The sequence below is a fragment of the Myotis myotis genome, unplaced genomic scaffold (assembly GCF_014108235.1).
Source record: "Myotis myotis isolate mMyoMyo1 unplaced genomic scaffold, mMyoMyo1.p scaffold_m19_p_3, whole genome shotgun sequence".
Lineage (NCBI taxonomy): Eukaryota > Metazoa > Chordata > Mammalia > Chiroptera > Vespertilionidae > Myotis > Myotis myotis.
Genome location: NW_023416335.1, coordinates 198,122,305 through 198,138,383, shown reverse-complemented (window position 1 = coordinate 198,138,383; position 16,079 = coordinate 198,122,305). Strand labels below are relative to the sequence as shown.

The following is a 16,079-nucleotide window of genomic DNA, read 5'->3' as shown; positions in this document are numbered from 1 at the left end:
TTCTTTCTGCCAAGGGCCATTTGGATATTTACAACATCATTCACTTAATGTAATTCAGTTAATATAAATTTATGTTGCTATGAAAAAAGCTCCTAGATTTATTGAATTTTGAGTCCTGCCTGTGGTTGCTTTGGCAGAGCCAGTATCTTGCTCCTGTGAGTTGTTAAACTGAAATATCAATGGGTATATAGGAATAATGCATCTTTTAAAAGTGTTTTTTAAAATCTACCCATGATGCTAATTATGCTTTCAATTTTAAACTAAGAAAAAAAAAACCATAATGACTATAGTAAGGCTCCTTTAAAAAAAATATTTTTAATTTTCAATTATTTTACTTACATCACAGGTACAGAACCCTTCTTTCCAATTTCTATTCTAAAATACTGGCTTTGTGAGTATTTAAGCTTGTTCCAGTCAATTATAGAATAATAATAATACTTGAGGGGAAAAAAGATCTTCAAAATTCATCTCATCTCATTCATACCCCCAACCCATGTGTAAAATCTCTCAGGAAAATAAGAACTGATTCTATTTCAGCTATCTTTTGAGATAAATTGCATAGAATTTCTAGTAATCCATTCTGATATCATTGTTATTTTTATTATTATTATTATTACATCACCGTTTCCCTTCCCTTTGGCAACCATCATCTGTTCTCTGTATCTATGAGTCTGTTTTGGTTTTATTTTGTTGAGACATTTTGATGTTGCTGACCCTCCATGTTACAATATTGCTCCATAATAAGTTAAACCGAGTTCCTCAAACTATTATTTCATTTGCCTTTTGAGAAACAGTACAGTGCAGTGTTTAAGACACATGACTCTCTCATCTATAAAATGGTAAAAATAACATACTTATTTCATAGGCTATTTTCAAGGATTTGATGGACTCATATATGTAAAGTGTTTAGAACAGTGACTGAAACCTAGTAAGTGATATATGTGTTGCTATTTTTATTTCTTCTTATTTTTCTTTGAATAAAGATGGTTAGTAGTTTGATACTTGGGCATTCAGACCTGGAGGCTTTGAATAAATGAGTCTTTTTCTGGACTGAATAACCACAGTTCCTTTATGCTATATTTTTTTACAAGACTAATTTCCCAAATTTTTAAAAATACCCCCTGTAGCCCTTCATCTTAGTGAAGTGAAAAGAGTTCATATTTTGCTATTGCAACAAGGATTTTTTAAACCAAGACTCTAAAGGTCCCATCTATTTAACACCTATCTTTAAGGGTCATTCTCCATGTTACTCATAATGGGCATTTGACATTGGGTAAGACAAGCAAGAGCCCTGCCTTCATGGGATGTACAAATTCTTAGCTGCAGAAACAAACTCGTTTTATCGTTAAGCAAGTCACATACCACTCTTTCGGATTCTCTCTTCCAATAGGTCAGCATGCCCAGCTGGAAGTTTCTTATTGAAAATCTCAGCTGAACGGAGGAACATAGCTTCAACTGCAGACCCTTTCAGCAAAGCAATCTGATCTTCATGGTCCAATGTCTGAAATCCTGCATGAAGGTGATAATGAAATCAATATCAAGGAGTCGTGAAATGCTATAAAACAGTATTCATCATCACCATCACCCCCACTGATAAAACATTTTCATGAAATTATTTTGTAGTTGTTTTAAGAGTGGGTAGTGAAGTCAATAAGTATCTATTGTTCTCTCCCAAATAGAAGCTGACTTTTATCTTCATTGAATAGGATTTGATAAAAAAGTTGGGTAAAAGAGGATCCAAATCAAACATATATATATGTTATGGCAGAGACAGGCTGGTGCAGATGAAGCCACCCTCAAAAGTTAAAGGCAAGCAGATTCTCTTTGAGCCATTATTTTAGTTACATCTGGTGTCAGAGGCCAACTCCGCAGAATGGAAGTTTCCACAAGCCAGAAAAATCTTTACGTGTATCCAGAGGTTTAAAGAAATATCTAGCCAGCTCATGAATCTTTAGTCAACCTGGAGAATGGGTAGCATTTCCAATAAAACAAACAAACAAACAAACAAACAAGGTCATGTTGCGCTATCTTCTCTAAGCTCAGCCCTCCACCATGCAGAGTGGGGAAATGACTGACTAAAGTAATGAATGGGAAACAAACAAAGCTCATGTGCATATGTGTACACACACACACACACACACACATACCACGAATAGAGATAAAATAAGGATAATGCCTTCAGGGTCTAAGTGGCCTAAGAAAGTATTAAATAGCAATGGGAGTTTGGAGAAGAGAGTAACGCTAAGGATAAAGAAGTAGTGTCACTTTCAGAGAATCTAAGCGCTCCTTTGTGGGCAGGAGACGTGCCAGGTCTCTAGCACTCTGAACAGGCCTCAGTGAACTGTGGAACGGAATCCCTCAGCTCGGTCCTTCACAAAGCACTCTTTCATTATTAGTACTGCATAACTATTATTACTATTTGTAATCATGTCATTTCTATAATTATTGGTAAAACATTTTTTTCTTTCTCGAGGGTTGTCTTTTCTTTCCTTCTGTGTTTTTATTTTTTCCCTTCTACTTTGCTCATTAAACACACATTAATTATACTCTCTCCCTAACGACCCAGTCCAGGCACAGGATTGAAGAGGTGTGTAAGATATTGCCATTGCTTTCAGATAAGCTACCTTATTATAAGTAAGATTTTTATTTGTCCTCAATATTTCTTGGTTAAAGATCAACTGACCATTTGAACTGAAAAATCTTTTTCCATAAACAACAAAAAAACATCATATTTCTCCCATTCTAATATCTCCTCCCACAGTTTCTAACTCTTGAATAATCATGTTTTTGATCAAGATTGCCTTCAGCTTAATTATCATAAAACAAATTAAGTTCTGTTGTTCATTGTTAATAAAGAAATGAGAGAATATTAGTGTTTCCACGATAACGAAAACTTCTTCCCACATTTTATGAGTTTTATGTAGGCTTATGTTTATCTCTGACACATTTAATAAAATAATAGCATAATGCTGGCAAAAGAAGGCAAATTAACATGTTTAATTAAAATCTTATGTCAGAAGTTACCTTCTGTAACTTAATATTACTGTGTTATGCAGCTATACAGGGTATTTATTATATTCTTCTAGACCGTGAGATTTTAATGTGCTAATATATTTTTTAAAACAATGAAACAACTTAAACCTATTGACTTAGATTGCATTGAAATTGTATCTAAAAGAATTGGACTCTGGGAGATAAGAAGCTTGCATTCCAGTTTCCTGTACTGTCACCATCAGAATGACTGGATAAATCCCTCTCCCTCATCCCACACATGATGGACACTTGTTCATTAAGTGCTACCAATTTTTAAATCTCTCTTTATTTTGTTTCCTATTATCTCTCCCACTGCCCTATTTATTTATTTCAAGCCCTATTGCTTGGACTAATGCAGTAGCATAGTAACTGATCCTCCTTACCTCCAGTCCCTCCCTGTTCAAATCTATCTAATACAAACTAATAAAGCTATATCTCTATAACATAAATCTCATCATTTCCCACTTTTAAAAAAAGCCACCAAGAAGTCTTTATCATCCAGGGGATGAGAATTAAAACCCTTAGTTAAGCCCTAACTGGTGTGGTACCAGCTTACCTCATGGTTAACCAAGGAGCCACAGACATTATGCTACAGCCACAGTGAATTTTCTCTTCCTTCTCTAATAATTTGATTCTTACTCATGCCTCATTATATTTTCACAAGCAGATTTCTTGATTTCAAATGACCCTTCTCCTTAATGTCACCTGAAAGCTCCTTTTTGTTTTAGAATCAACGCAAATATGACTCTCTCAGAAGCCTTTTTGTCTTTTTCAAATATAATCAGCAATTACTTCCTTTTTGTTCAAACAGCACTTTGCACACATTTTTTTAATTATACCCTTTAATCACTCTCCTAGTAGGTAATAACTAGGTACTTAGTATAGAGTAGGTATCAACAAACATTATTAAATGAATAAATGGATGAATCACAACTTAGCAAAGCCACAATTTCTTAATTTATCAATTTGGAAGAATTAACATCAATGATTTTTAAATATCCTATGTGGCGCTAACATTTTTTTTAATATATTTTATTGATATTTTTACAGAGAGGAAGGGAGAGGGATAGAGAGTTAGAAGCATCAATGAGAGAGAAACATCGATCAGCTGCCTCCTGCACACCTTCTGCTGGGGATGTGCCCGCAACCAAGGTACATGCCCTTGACCAGAATCAAACCTGGGACCTTTCAGTCTTCAGGCCGATGCCCTATCCACTGAGCCAAACTGGTTAGGGCAAACATTTTACGTCTGTAGCAGACATATTAAATCAGATTTGAGATAATTCTCCTTTTGCAACAAACAGACTTGCCTCTCTTAATATCACAAGAATATCACACAGTGTAGCAGAGAAGTAACTACATGTAGATACCTGGTAGCTTTTTTGTGAATTCTACAAGAATCTGTACATGACTGGTAGCCATTTCAGTTAAAATGAGAAAATTTTCTTCTGCACTGAATTCTTCTTTTAACTGAATTTTAAGAAAAAAGCAAATGATTAATAAGTAGATAAAAGGATAAAACAATATAAAATCATTAGGCTAAAGAACCTAGACAATAACATTTAAAAACCCAGTTCATACTTTTCAGATCCTGGAGAGCAATTATCATTACCAAGATGGATATGAGACTTCTTTCTCATTAGTTATTTAATGCTGCTAAAAGCTTAAATGTATAACAAATTCTTGGCTCTAATCATTTCAAAGTAACATGTTTATATATTAATTCCACCTCAAACATAGCAAACGCCCCTGAAAACATTAAGTTTAAGCCCATGCACTTTCAGATAGTGTACGTACAATTTTATTTGTGATTTCCTGAGGCATCCTCTGTTTGCTATATGAATCCATAATATAATGTAGAAGATTCTGTTGATCCAGGGTGAGTTCAGTTTTCTCCTACACTGGCAAAAAAATAAAAGATGTTAGGGAGGGTGGCTATGAGGCATTTTCTCTCTCTCTCTCTCTCTCTCTCTCCCTCTCTCTCTCTCTCTCTCCATACACACACACACACACACACACACACACACACACTCATCTGGATTAAACTAAATATCAGAAATTGCTGGGGAAAGCCATAAATATAGCAGGAACTGTATGCTCTGATTGTGTCATCACTTTTTCTGAGCCCTTGGGCAAGCCATATCCTATTTCATTAAATTTGTCTCAAGGTACTCATTTTCCTCTGTAAAATAGGGAAAAACGAACTATTTCTTTCATGTATTTCTTAGGAATAAATAATAATCTGGATATGAAGCCTATTGAGCCCATTCGTAGAGAAGTTCAGTGAAAGTTCAAGGTTTGGCCATAACTAAGGAAAAGTTCCCCCATATAACACAGAGACCCCATTTGAGGGTATTTATTTAGAGCAGGGGCTGACACACTGGGGCTCATGGACCGAATCCACCTGGTTTTGTAAATCCACTGGAAGATAATCATACTCATTTATTCATGTATCACCAATGCTACTCAATGTTGGGGAGTTGAGATGGAGACCTTGTGGCCAAAGCCTAAAATACTTGGCACTTTACAGAAAAAAACTGCTGACCCCTAAAGTAGAGAGTCAATTGGACAATTCAGCCCCTAGACATCTCATTCTCCCTTACAAGCATCTTTGGAAGAGGGTGAACAATTGTGTCAATTCTTTGTTTCCTTATACCAAAGATGAAGCACTATGGCAAAATAATACTTCCATATCAAATACTTTTCCTGTGATAAATATAAAATAATATATCTGAAAAACTAAATGTGGATGATTTTTTTGTCAATAGTGTAATAAATATTTGAAAAATGATTTGAAAAATCAATAAACGATTTGAAAAAAAAATGGATTTTTGGTTTTTCAGCTAATGGCAACTTAAAATTCCTTTAAGTGCCCTGTGCATTATCAGTATGTTTAGCTAATCATACAAGATGCCCGTTCCTCTATTTGTCCCAAGTTGCTCGAAGGATTTATTGAGTGATCTGTGACCTCAGGAGAAGAGCTTTTCTCTATTGGTGCAGAGATGTGCATTCACCCTGTTTTACCCATCGATAAAGACTGGCTCATGCCCTGGCTGGTTTGCTCAGTGATTAGAGCATTGGCCCATAAATGAAAAGGGTCTTGGGTTTCATTCCCGACCAAGGGCACATACCTTGGTTGCAGGTTCAATCCTCGGCCCCAGTGGGGGTAAGAGTGGGAGGCAACCAATCGATATGTCTCTCTCACCTTGATGTCTCTCTCTCTCTCTCTCTCTCTCTCTCTCTCTCTCTCTCTCTCTCTCTCTCCCTCCCTCCCGTCCTCCCTCCTCCCTCCCCCCCTCTTTCTCTCTTGTACTCTCTAAAAAAATTAATGGGAAAAATATCCTCAGGTGAGGATTTTTTTAAAAAAAAGACTGACTCACAGCCTCTATCAAGTCCACACCCTTCCCAGTCTGAACCTCCCTTCTCACTGGCCAGGAAAAAATGGTCATCAAAACTCAGTTTGAAAAAAATCCCTTTTATACACCAAATCATTTCTACTGGCAACATCTGGGTAGTAGGAATGAAATGGAGCCAGGGAAAATTTTCCGTTTTTTTTACTTTATACACTCCTACTATCTGACTTTTACACAAAAGGATGTATTATTCTCTTGATTAAAAAGAAACTCATTCACCCGTGGACACAGACAATGCGGGGGGGGGGGTGCGAGTCTTGGAGTGGGGGGAGAGGGATTGGGCTAGGAGAGGTTAAGGGGGGACCTATGAAATACTTTCAACAATAAAGATTTTTTTTAAAGAAAAAAAAAGGAAACCAAAGAAACCCACTCAATGCCCAGCTGAAGTGAAATTCTGCTCATGGCTGTGGTTCTCACATGAAAGCCTCCCAGCCAGACCACGACATGCCTAGCAGCTCAGCGGCACTGGCTTTGGCAGACACCGTGGCGTGTTCTTACCCTGCATGACTTAGTGGTCGAGGTCACTTGTCGCAGGTCACGCCCTTCGCTGTCTTCATTAACGGTCTGATCTGCATGCTGCTTCACGTTTTTTCTCAGTCGTTTGGATTTACACTGAATTTCAGTTAACAAGCCTGAAAAAAATAAACACAGAGACTTAACCAACCACGGAAAGTACTGTTGGGTGTGTGGTCACGAGACTTGGCCTTGAACAGGAAATGTGTCCTCTGTGAGTCTCAGCTTCTTTATTTGTAAAATAGGAATAATATCTACCTTGCATGGTTTTGTGTATATTAAATGTTATGTCATTTTTTAAACTTAGTTTTATATAAAGGATGTGATGCAAAGCATTGTACAAATGCAAGGTATTTGATCAATACAACGAAGAATGACACTCCCTATTCCTGTCCTGGGAACTTTGAAAGTGATTGTTTCAAGACATAATATTAATATTATAACTGCACCATAAGGCATGTATTCAATTTCACATTGAGCACATAAGTAATCATGTGGAATCAAACAAATGTCAAGATCCTTTAGGAAAAAAAATTCCAATCCTGTTCATTTTCAGAACTGTATAAATGATTGAGAACATAGTTAAAGATGAAAATAACTCAAGGGGACCTAGACATTTTCTTTTGAATAATCATATAATGTCATCATTAATTTACACTAAACAGAGCTATATTATCTTCCACATTCCTATTTAACTTCCTCATTCTCTCAATGTGAAGGAAATGAAATCCCAGGAATTTCTTTGTCCAGGGAATTCGGTTTACAGGATCACATGAAAGCTTTGCACCTGTTACTGGTCAAGTCCATGTGCATAAATAATATTATAGCCTCTTCTATTATAGGTGGCGTCATGAAAAACGTCCCCGGAGCCCCAGTTGGGACAAGTTCATGTTTAAGTGATGAGCCACATGAACCGCCTGGTATCGAAGCAAATGTTTCCATGGCAGGATTGGGTTCCGGCAGTAGCCCCTCCTGCAGTCTCCTGTTTCATACATGCTGAGAGGAGATTGTGATCGGCCACCATAAAACTTTCATCCTCCCGGCGTGGGATTATTTACACTGACCTATTTTCCGCCTCCTGCACGCATTATCTGTCTGGGTCCATCCCAGCTGCCTGTATGGTTTGGGAATAATAGCACTGGAATCGCCTTCCAGAGGCTTTTCTTTCGTGTGGCATTCCCTCCCTGACTGTGATCATCCCCTTGGTGACATCTGTTTGTCTCCTTGTGTTTGGAGGGGAACAGGACCTATCTCAGAATCTGAGTGGTCTGGAGAATTTGCAGAATGAAAAATGGTTATATCCTAGCATGCATTCCAAATGTTGATGAAGATTACGGTTTCTCACAAAGCCAGCAGTTAATACACTGTCTTTTTTCCTTATCAGATTGAAGGACCAAATGATATTAAAACTTGGGAGAGTTAATTTCCTGTGTAAATCTATACAAATTGGTTCAAAGCTGCAACCAAAAAAAAAAAGGATTCTTAATAAAACGACCTGATTTAAAACTCTATTTAGACAAGTCCGTGGCAGTTATACCTTATTATTAATTTTCCCCACAACTGTGAATTTTTATGCTAATTAAACAAAAATTAAAAAAGATATTAAATTGAATTTGAAGGAAACTTTTAGACTGTCATTCTTTGTAATTTATTAAAATAATGCCACTTTGCTCCATGTCTCAATGAACATGAACAACAAAACACAGCTGGGTTTTTTTTAGGTGAATAGAATGCTCTTTAGCTGACAGTTTGGACAATTCAGTGGTTCATGATCCTTTTCAAGAACTTAGATGGCTTAGTAAGTCCCTTCTTCAATGCGTGAAGTACCATTCTAATTAGATGAGTTACCTGGCATCTGCCTTCTTAAGAGATAGTTAGTGGAATTTAATTGCTTGATGCGAATACCTCTATACATACATTCAGCCAACATTCCCATCTCTTTGCATTTCCTTAGTCGGCACTCCTGGCACTTTCTTCGCATATACATGTCCATCACACAGTTGCCTCCGTTTTTACACTTGTACACGGCATTTTTGGTGATGCTTCTCCTGAAGAAACCTGTGGCAGAAACACAGAAAGGAGTGAAAAGACTCCTAATACCATCTACTCAGAAAAACACATTAGGACTGAGATGCCCAAGAACTTTCTCCTGGACCCTGGAGAGCAGCAGCTGCCAGGTAATCCTTGCGTGCACTATTGACAAAGTGCTTTCAACTGCACTGCATTACCCAGAAAGCTGCTGTTTTCAATTCATCGCTCAAAAATAAAGACACGTTTCACTGACAGCCTTTCCAAGGAAAAAACCTTAGTTCATTTTTTAAAATAAATTATGTTCATTATATCTTCATTGGGGATCAATTATGGACCAGGTGTACTTACTCTAGGTCAGTGATGGCGAACCTATGACACGCATGTCAGAGGTGACACGCGAACTCATTCTTTTGGTTGATTTTTCTTTGTTAAATGGCATTTAAATATATAAAATAAATATCAGAAATATAAGTCTTTGTTTTACTATGGTTGCAAATATCAAAAAATTTCTATATGTGACACGGCACCAGAGTTAAGTTAGGGTTTTACAAAATGCTGACACACCGAGCTCAAAAGGTTCGCCATCACTGCTCTAGGTGCTAGTGGTACAAAGGTAGGTAAGTCATCCCTGCCCTCTTAGTGTCTATAGACTGGCTGAGGGCAAAGCCATGCAAAGAATCAAACAAGTAAAATTGAGCCTTCCTGGGCTGTGCTGGGGCAGAGGAGGCAGGGGGAATGGCCGGTTCTGGAGGAAGAGGTCAGACTCAGAGTGAGTGTTGAGCTAAGTCTTGAGGTTGAGTCTTTATTGTTGAGAAAGAGAAACCATTACAGGGTTTTGGGTTTGGCAGGGGAGGGTATGACCTAACGTGCATGTTGGGAAGAAAGGTGGAGCAGGGAGACTAGAGCCAGGAGACTGTGACCAGCCAAGAGGTGATCAGGCCTGGACTTGATGTGGGGGGCGATGAGAACAGGGAGGAGGTGATAGAGGAACAATCAGAGGTTGGTAACTACCTCAATATGAAACCAGAGGCTGAAGGAAAAGTGAGAGATGTCAAGGCTAAAGGCGTACTAGACTTGCTTGTGAATTTGTCAGTTGGCAAAACTTGCAGTGAAAAGATGTTACCATTTTCCTAAATGTCAAATTCAACCACGGAGAGTATTAAAAAAAAGTCTGTGCTTCAGATCAAAGTTGATACTGGGAGTGCAAATATCAAAGTATGCATTTTAAAAGAGACTACAGGCAAAAAAAAATTATTTTCCTGATTCCAGATCATTAAGCTCAATGACCACCTTAGCCCACCTGAGTCAATCTTTCTGTTAATCTTCAGCTCCTGTCAAGAACAATCCCATTTAATACGGTCAGATACTGATAGCTCAATAGTTAACAGAAATAAAACTCTTACTCCAAGATGAGTCAAAGGAGCGGGCAGCTAGAAAAAATCTGCAGGTTTTTTACTCTGATATTAACTCAGAAAATCATTATCATCTCAATAGCTGAATTGATTAGCTTTCACTCTGAGGTAGCAATAGTCTATTATCACTATATCACTTAAATAAAAGTACATATTCTATATTTATACTTATGCAAATCTATCCATACCCATACCCCTGATTCTATCTTGTGCATATTCAGCAATGCCCATATCAGAGAAGTCATTTGAAAATGAATGGAAAGGAAATTCACTGAGGAACAGAGGCCCCCTGGTAACAAAAGATGAATAGACAGGGCTGGCATTGCAGGATGGGGCTGGCAGGAAGACAGCTTTAGGATGGTAAAATGGATCCCTCAAATCTGCTGAATATTGCACATTCTGCTTTTCTGCATCTTTATACACATGGAACCCACGTATCACACCCTACTCTCAACTCATACACATACGTGTGCATGTGCACACACGTAGGCACACAAACACACACGCACAAGCCAGACTTCAGTAACTGACTGTGGGCTACCCATTACTTGGAAACTATGGTTGTTTAAAGCTTTAAGGGTCTCCATGTTTTGGAAACAGCAACAAACACAAAGCCGAGCAACTAGTGAGCTTTATGGCTTACCCGTGGTCGGCAAACTGCGGCTCACGAGCCACATGCGGCTCTTTGGCCCCTTGAGTGTTGGTCTTCCACAAAATACCACGAGCGGGCGCGCACGTACAGTGCGATTGAAACTTCGTGGCCCATGCGCAGAAGTCATTATTTTGTGGAAGAGCCACACCCAAGGGGCCAAAGAGCCGCGTGTAGCTTGCAAGCCGCAGTTTGCCGAGCCACAGTTTGCTGACCACTGGAGAGTTAGCCTTTGGATCTGTCTCAGCACAACGGAGGGTAAAAAGTCCCCTCACCCCCCCCACCCCTGCCCCTTACATAGGATTAATTTTGTATCAGACACCGTTCTAAACACTTTGCAAAAGCTGATGCATATAATATTCATAACAATCCTATGATATAGAGTCTATTATTATTTCCCTCTTACAGATAAGGAGTCTGAGTAATACGGAGATGAAGTAATCCGATCAAGACCCTACAGATAGTAAATGGTAGGGCTCAGATCTGACTCCCAACAGGGTAGGTTTCAAACTGTGCTCTTAACCACTACAGTCTGCTGCCTTCCTAGTAAGGAGTTTGCATTCTTAAAAATTGTCCTTAGACATGAATCTCCCCCAGTCCCACACAGCACGTTAAGTGCTCCACAGTTTCTTCCCCTTCTCCAAAACTTCTTCAGAAACATCCTACTCTTCCTCCTGCGCCCCAGCTGTCTTTCCCACCTCTATCTCGCTGTTAGGGAGCTTGAAAAAGGTACAAACTAGAGAGAGGGTTTCCATCACACACTTTTCTTAATCTTTAGGACCTCAGCTTTTCTCCTTGAGCTTCTTTCTGAAATTTTAAAAACTTGATAATAGACTCCTGATCATCTGGCAAGAGCTATTTTAGAAATGAAAGAGAAAATCCTCAAACTTTTGACATAAAGTTGATGAAAATTGTTAATTATTTCATTCCTATTGATACCTCAGGGATCCACCAGTCCATTCCCAGCAAATCACCGGGGAAAGGGTCCAACAAAGGGGAGATGGACTCGTGTTCAGTGAAGTAGGGGTGGCATATGGAAGGTGCCTGTCAGTCTAACCTGGGAACAAAGATAATTGGCTGGAGAGGGTGGGGCCACTGCAATCCCACGAAAATATGGGAATTCATAATCCCACAGACAAATTCTCTCTTGTGGCTCTCTTGTTCCTCTGGCTTGGCTCCTGCTTCCTTGCATTTGCCCGCATTCCCTCCAGAGCCATGTGGCCCTCAAGGTCACGTGGCCCATGGCCATGCAGACCCCACATGCAATGGACTGCAACTGGGAACAAATCTAAGCTAGCCTGATGATGCTGGATTGTACTGTGCAGACATGGGGCAGAAACTCAGGGCAATGGCTTTAATCCTAGCTCTGCTGAAAGCAAAATGGGACATTTTCCTTGGCGGGGCGGAGGGAAGTGGCACCTTGGAAACACAGGGGTCTAATCCCATGCAAATAAATATCGCTCGTTCTCCTGTGCAAATCTCAGAAAATTCCTTTTCTTGTGATGTTGCAATAACCCCACGACCACTGGCAACATGTGGGAACACAGAGAGCTCTCCCTGCTAGTCATTAACTTTAAGGTTTTTTTCTTTCCTTAATGTCTTAGAGAGCCACACACACACACACACAAATGTCTACCTGACTTCTCCACCACTTAGTTTTGCCAACTGCAAGTTCTATTGATTTTTTAATTAAATGGCTTAAAAAGGACTGACTTTAAATTATGTCTGTAAGTTGCCTGATATCATGCATAACTAGATAAATCTATAAGCAACTTAGTACTCAAAGGACATTTATCAAGCTCCTATAATCCCTTCTGCCAAAATAAACCATGAAAACTTACATATACCACGAAATGAGAGAAAAGTTCATTAAAACAGCATAGTTTAGAAAAGAGTGTGAAGGAAGCTCTATCAATGTGTCAAAAATGTTGGTGAATCTCCGCAAGATCGAAAACAGTAAATTTCTGAAGAAACGTGGCCCAGGACAGGTGCATAAAAATGCAGGTGTAGGAGCAATGGGGGAGGTGCAAGTTCAGATGCAAGGAGATTCAGACAGCCCTAAGGCATTCTTAGGGAGAATTGTGCTAAGCCAGGAGTTGGCTAATTATGCAGGGCAAATTCATCAAGCCCCTCCCCCCCCCCCCCCCCCCCCCCCCCCGCCCCAGCACACACACACCTATTGTTGTATAGCCCACAACCCAGGAATGGCTATTACATTTTTTAATGGTTAAGACTATTGAAATTTTTAAGACTATTTTGTGATATTTAAAAGTTATATGACATTCACATTTCAGTATCCACAGATAAAGTATATTAGATCACAGCCAAGCCCATTCATTTTCATGATGTCTGCTTTTGCACTATAATGGTAGAGTCAAATAGTTGAGTTAGAGACCTAATATTCACAAAGCTTAGAATATGGGCCCCTTTCAGAAAAAGTCAGCCAACTCCTATGCTACACCATGGGTAGCAGTAGTATTGGCATGCAGTCTCAAGCAATGACTAGAAGCCAGAGAGGGTAGGCAATGCCCAGGAGGAATGAGAAGTCCCCCTTGCCCAAAAGACAAGGACCAGAACATCCTATCCAACAGCACATCTTGTCCTCCATCCTGATCGCTAAAAGCAGGCTGCTAAACCCAAATAGCACCTTCAGAGAGGTGAGCAGGGAATCTCAGAGCTCCTCAATGAATGAGATCACGCTTCATTCTCGAGTCATTTAGGAATTGCTCTGTGTTTGCCCGGCTGGCAGCTCTGAGTCTGTTCCTCCTTTTGCCCTCACCTATTAATAGAAAGGGCAGGCTCAAAGCCTAAGCCATTGAAAAGTATCCTGTTGATAAGTTGACCGACATTAGCTACAGGATAATGGTTTTTTAAATATTTCTTAGAAGAATTTTTTAAAAGCTGAATTTATTCATCAGCTCAACCTCAGAACTGGGAAAGAAATTCAGTCTACCTCATTTTAGCACTGTAAATGAGCATAATAAATTTTCATAATTTTTTAAAAGGTTGGCTTGATTATTTGGTCTAACAATTTTTGATGACCAAGAAATAAATCATCTTCCATTCAAGCTCAGAATAAAAGGCATTGTCATTAGCTGTAAATAATAATAATTATAATAATAATAATAAAGACAGAACTCTCACATCCTTTATTTCGGCTCAAGTGTCACCACTTTATCTATAGTAGTATCCTTCATGAGGTCCACTCATCTCTTTCCCATTGTCTCTTTTGCATTCTTCACATCGTTTGTCTCTATTAAAATTATCTTACCATTTTTTGAAGAGTTCATTCTTTTCTGTGGTTCAAAAATCAACAGATACAAAAGGATATAAAGTAAAACATTTCCTCCCCATACCTGTCCTCATGCTACCTAGTTGTCCTTCCCAGAGAAAATCCACTGATACCCTCTCCCCTACTTGGGAGGATGAGGGGAGAGGTAATGATGCTCTGCATGAGCTTGGCTTTGCATGATTTTTAAGAACCATTTAGATTCCCTGCTAGGCAAACTATCAGGAGTTGGGGGCTTAATTAGTTTCTAGAAGAGACATCGTTTTGAAGATAGTACATGCTCCAAATAAGGGAGGCTGGATAAACAGAAAAATAACAATGATAAAATAATATTTAATCAATAAGATTAACAATAGCCAATGCTCACTGAGCACTCAATTGTGCCAGATATAGAGATAGATGTTTTAAAAATATATCTATTTTTTACAAGAACCCAAAAATAATAGTAATAATAGCAGACATTTATTGAGGGTTTACTATTGGCAAGTACTGTCAATTGCTTTACACACATTAACTTATACTAAAAAAAGAGAAAGAGCTAAAATCAGTAATCTAACCTTGTAACTTAGGAAACCAAAGATACTCCTGACAACCCCTAGATACCTACCTCAAAGGGTTGTCCTGAAGATTAAATGAGTTAGTACATCTAAAGGCGCCAGATAAAGCCTGCATGTAATAATCACTTAATATGTCATCTACCTTTCTGTCCCCTAATTCCTCCTCCCCCTCCTCCTCCTCTTCCTCCTCCCGATCACCACCACTGCCGCCACTGCCATCATCATCATCTCACTCTCATTCTTGTCATCTTTATTATCATCCTCATTTTACAGGGGAGGAATCTGAAGCGCAGAGATGTTAAGTAACTTGGAACAGCTGGGAGAAAAATGAGCTGGGTTGGAATGTAGGCTGACTGCTTTCAGAATTCCACTTTTTTGGTGATTTTTATAACACATGACAAAAGGCTTCCAATACAGCGAAACAGTTCAATCACCACCCCTTGGATCACACTCTTCGATCTTTTGATCTATAGAGACCATTAGGACCATTGTTAAATTTTATAGAATCATATAAAATGTGAGGCAAGACACTTCAGCCCTGACCCATAAACAAAAGAACTACTGAAAACACTGCATCTGTTCTACCCACTACAATGGCTTCAACAACTCTGGGATCTTTTCTAAACCTTTAGAACTAAGTCTAATGCTGGTTCACTATCTTCTATTAAAAATGTTCAAAAGGACAACACGTCACCCATTTACTCACACAATGCCTTTTATGAATTCTCCCTTCTCTCCCTGAGAAGAATGTGACTGACAGTGACCTATTTGAAAATGCGACCATTTGAAACTGCCAGTCAGCTGCAGATTGGTTTTGTTAGTTGAGGTTTGAAGTTTGAAGCAAAATTCATTCAAACATTAGCATATATGACTGATAACTGAGGGGGAAAGAAAGCTCTAGATTTAATCTATTGCTGAGCAAATGGCAATCATTGTCACTGTGCAATATGCTTGTGTTCTGCAGTTACTTAAAAAAAAATCAAAATTTCTCTCATTGATGCATTCAACGTCTACAAGAAATAAAATACTTGGAAAAATTAAAATATTTCTAATAGAAACAGATATAGAGACCAGTGAAGTCAGGAAGTTTAAACATGATCTTTGTTTTCTTTTGAAGTTTTAAAATTTTTTCTCATGTGTGCGTGTGTGCATGTGTGTGTGCGTGTGTGTGTGTGTGTGTGT

At 38.8% G+C, this 16,079-nt stretch overlaps 1 protein-coding gene across 4 annotated transcripts in view; it reads right to left on the bottom strand.

The window, feature by feature from the left end:
- Positions 1–16,079, bottom strand: part of NR1H4 (nuclear receptor subfamily 1 group H member 4) — a 66,522-nt gene that overhangs the window by 14,393 nt on the left and 36,050 nt on the right. For 2 of the 4 annotated variants that reach the window (XM_036301646.1, XM_036301644.1), the window contains 5 exons: positions 8,808–9,017; positions 6,945–7,078; positions 4,831–4,929; positions 4,404–4,503; positions 1,363–1,509 (listed from right to left, as the gene is read on the bottom strand). In XM_036301646.1, coding sequence (XP_036157539.1) covers positions 1,363–1,509; positions 4,404–4,503; positions 4,831–4,929; positions 6,945–7,078; positions 8,808–9,017 — 690 coding nt within the window. The remainder of the gene's footprint in view (positions 1–1,362; positions 1,510–4,403; positions 4,504–4,830; positions 4,930–6,944; positions 7,079–8,807; positions 9,018–16,079) is intronic. The other 2 variants (XM_036301647.1, XM_036301648.1) reach the window with 2 other exon arrangements.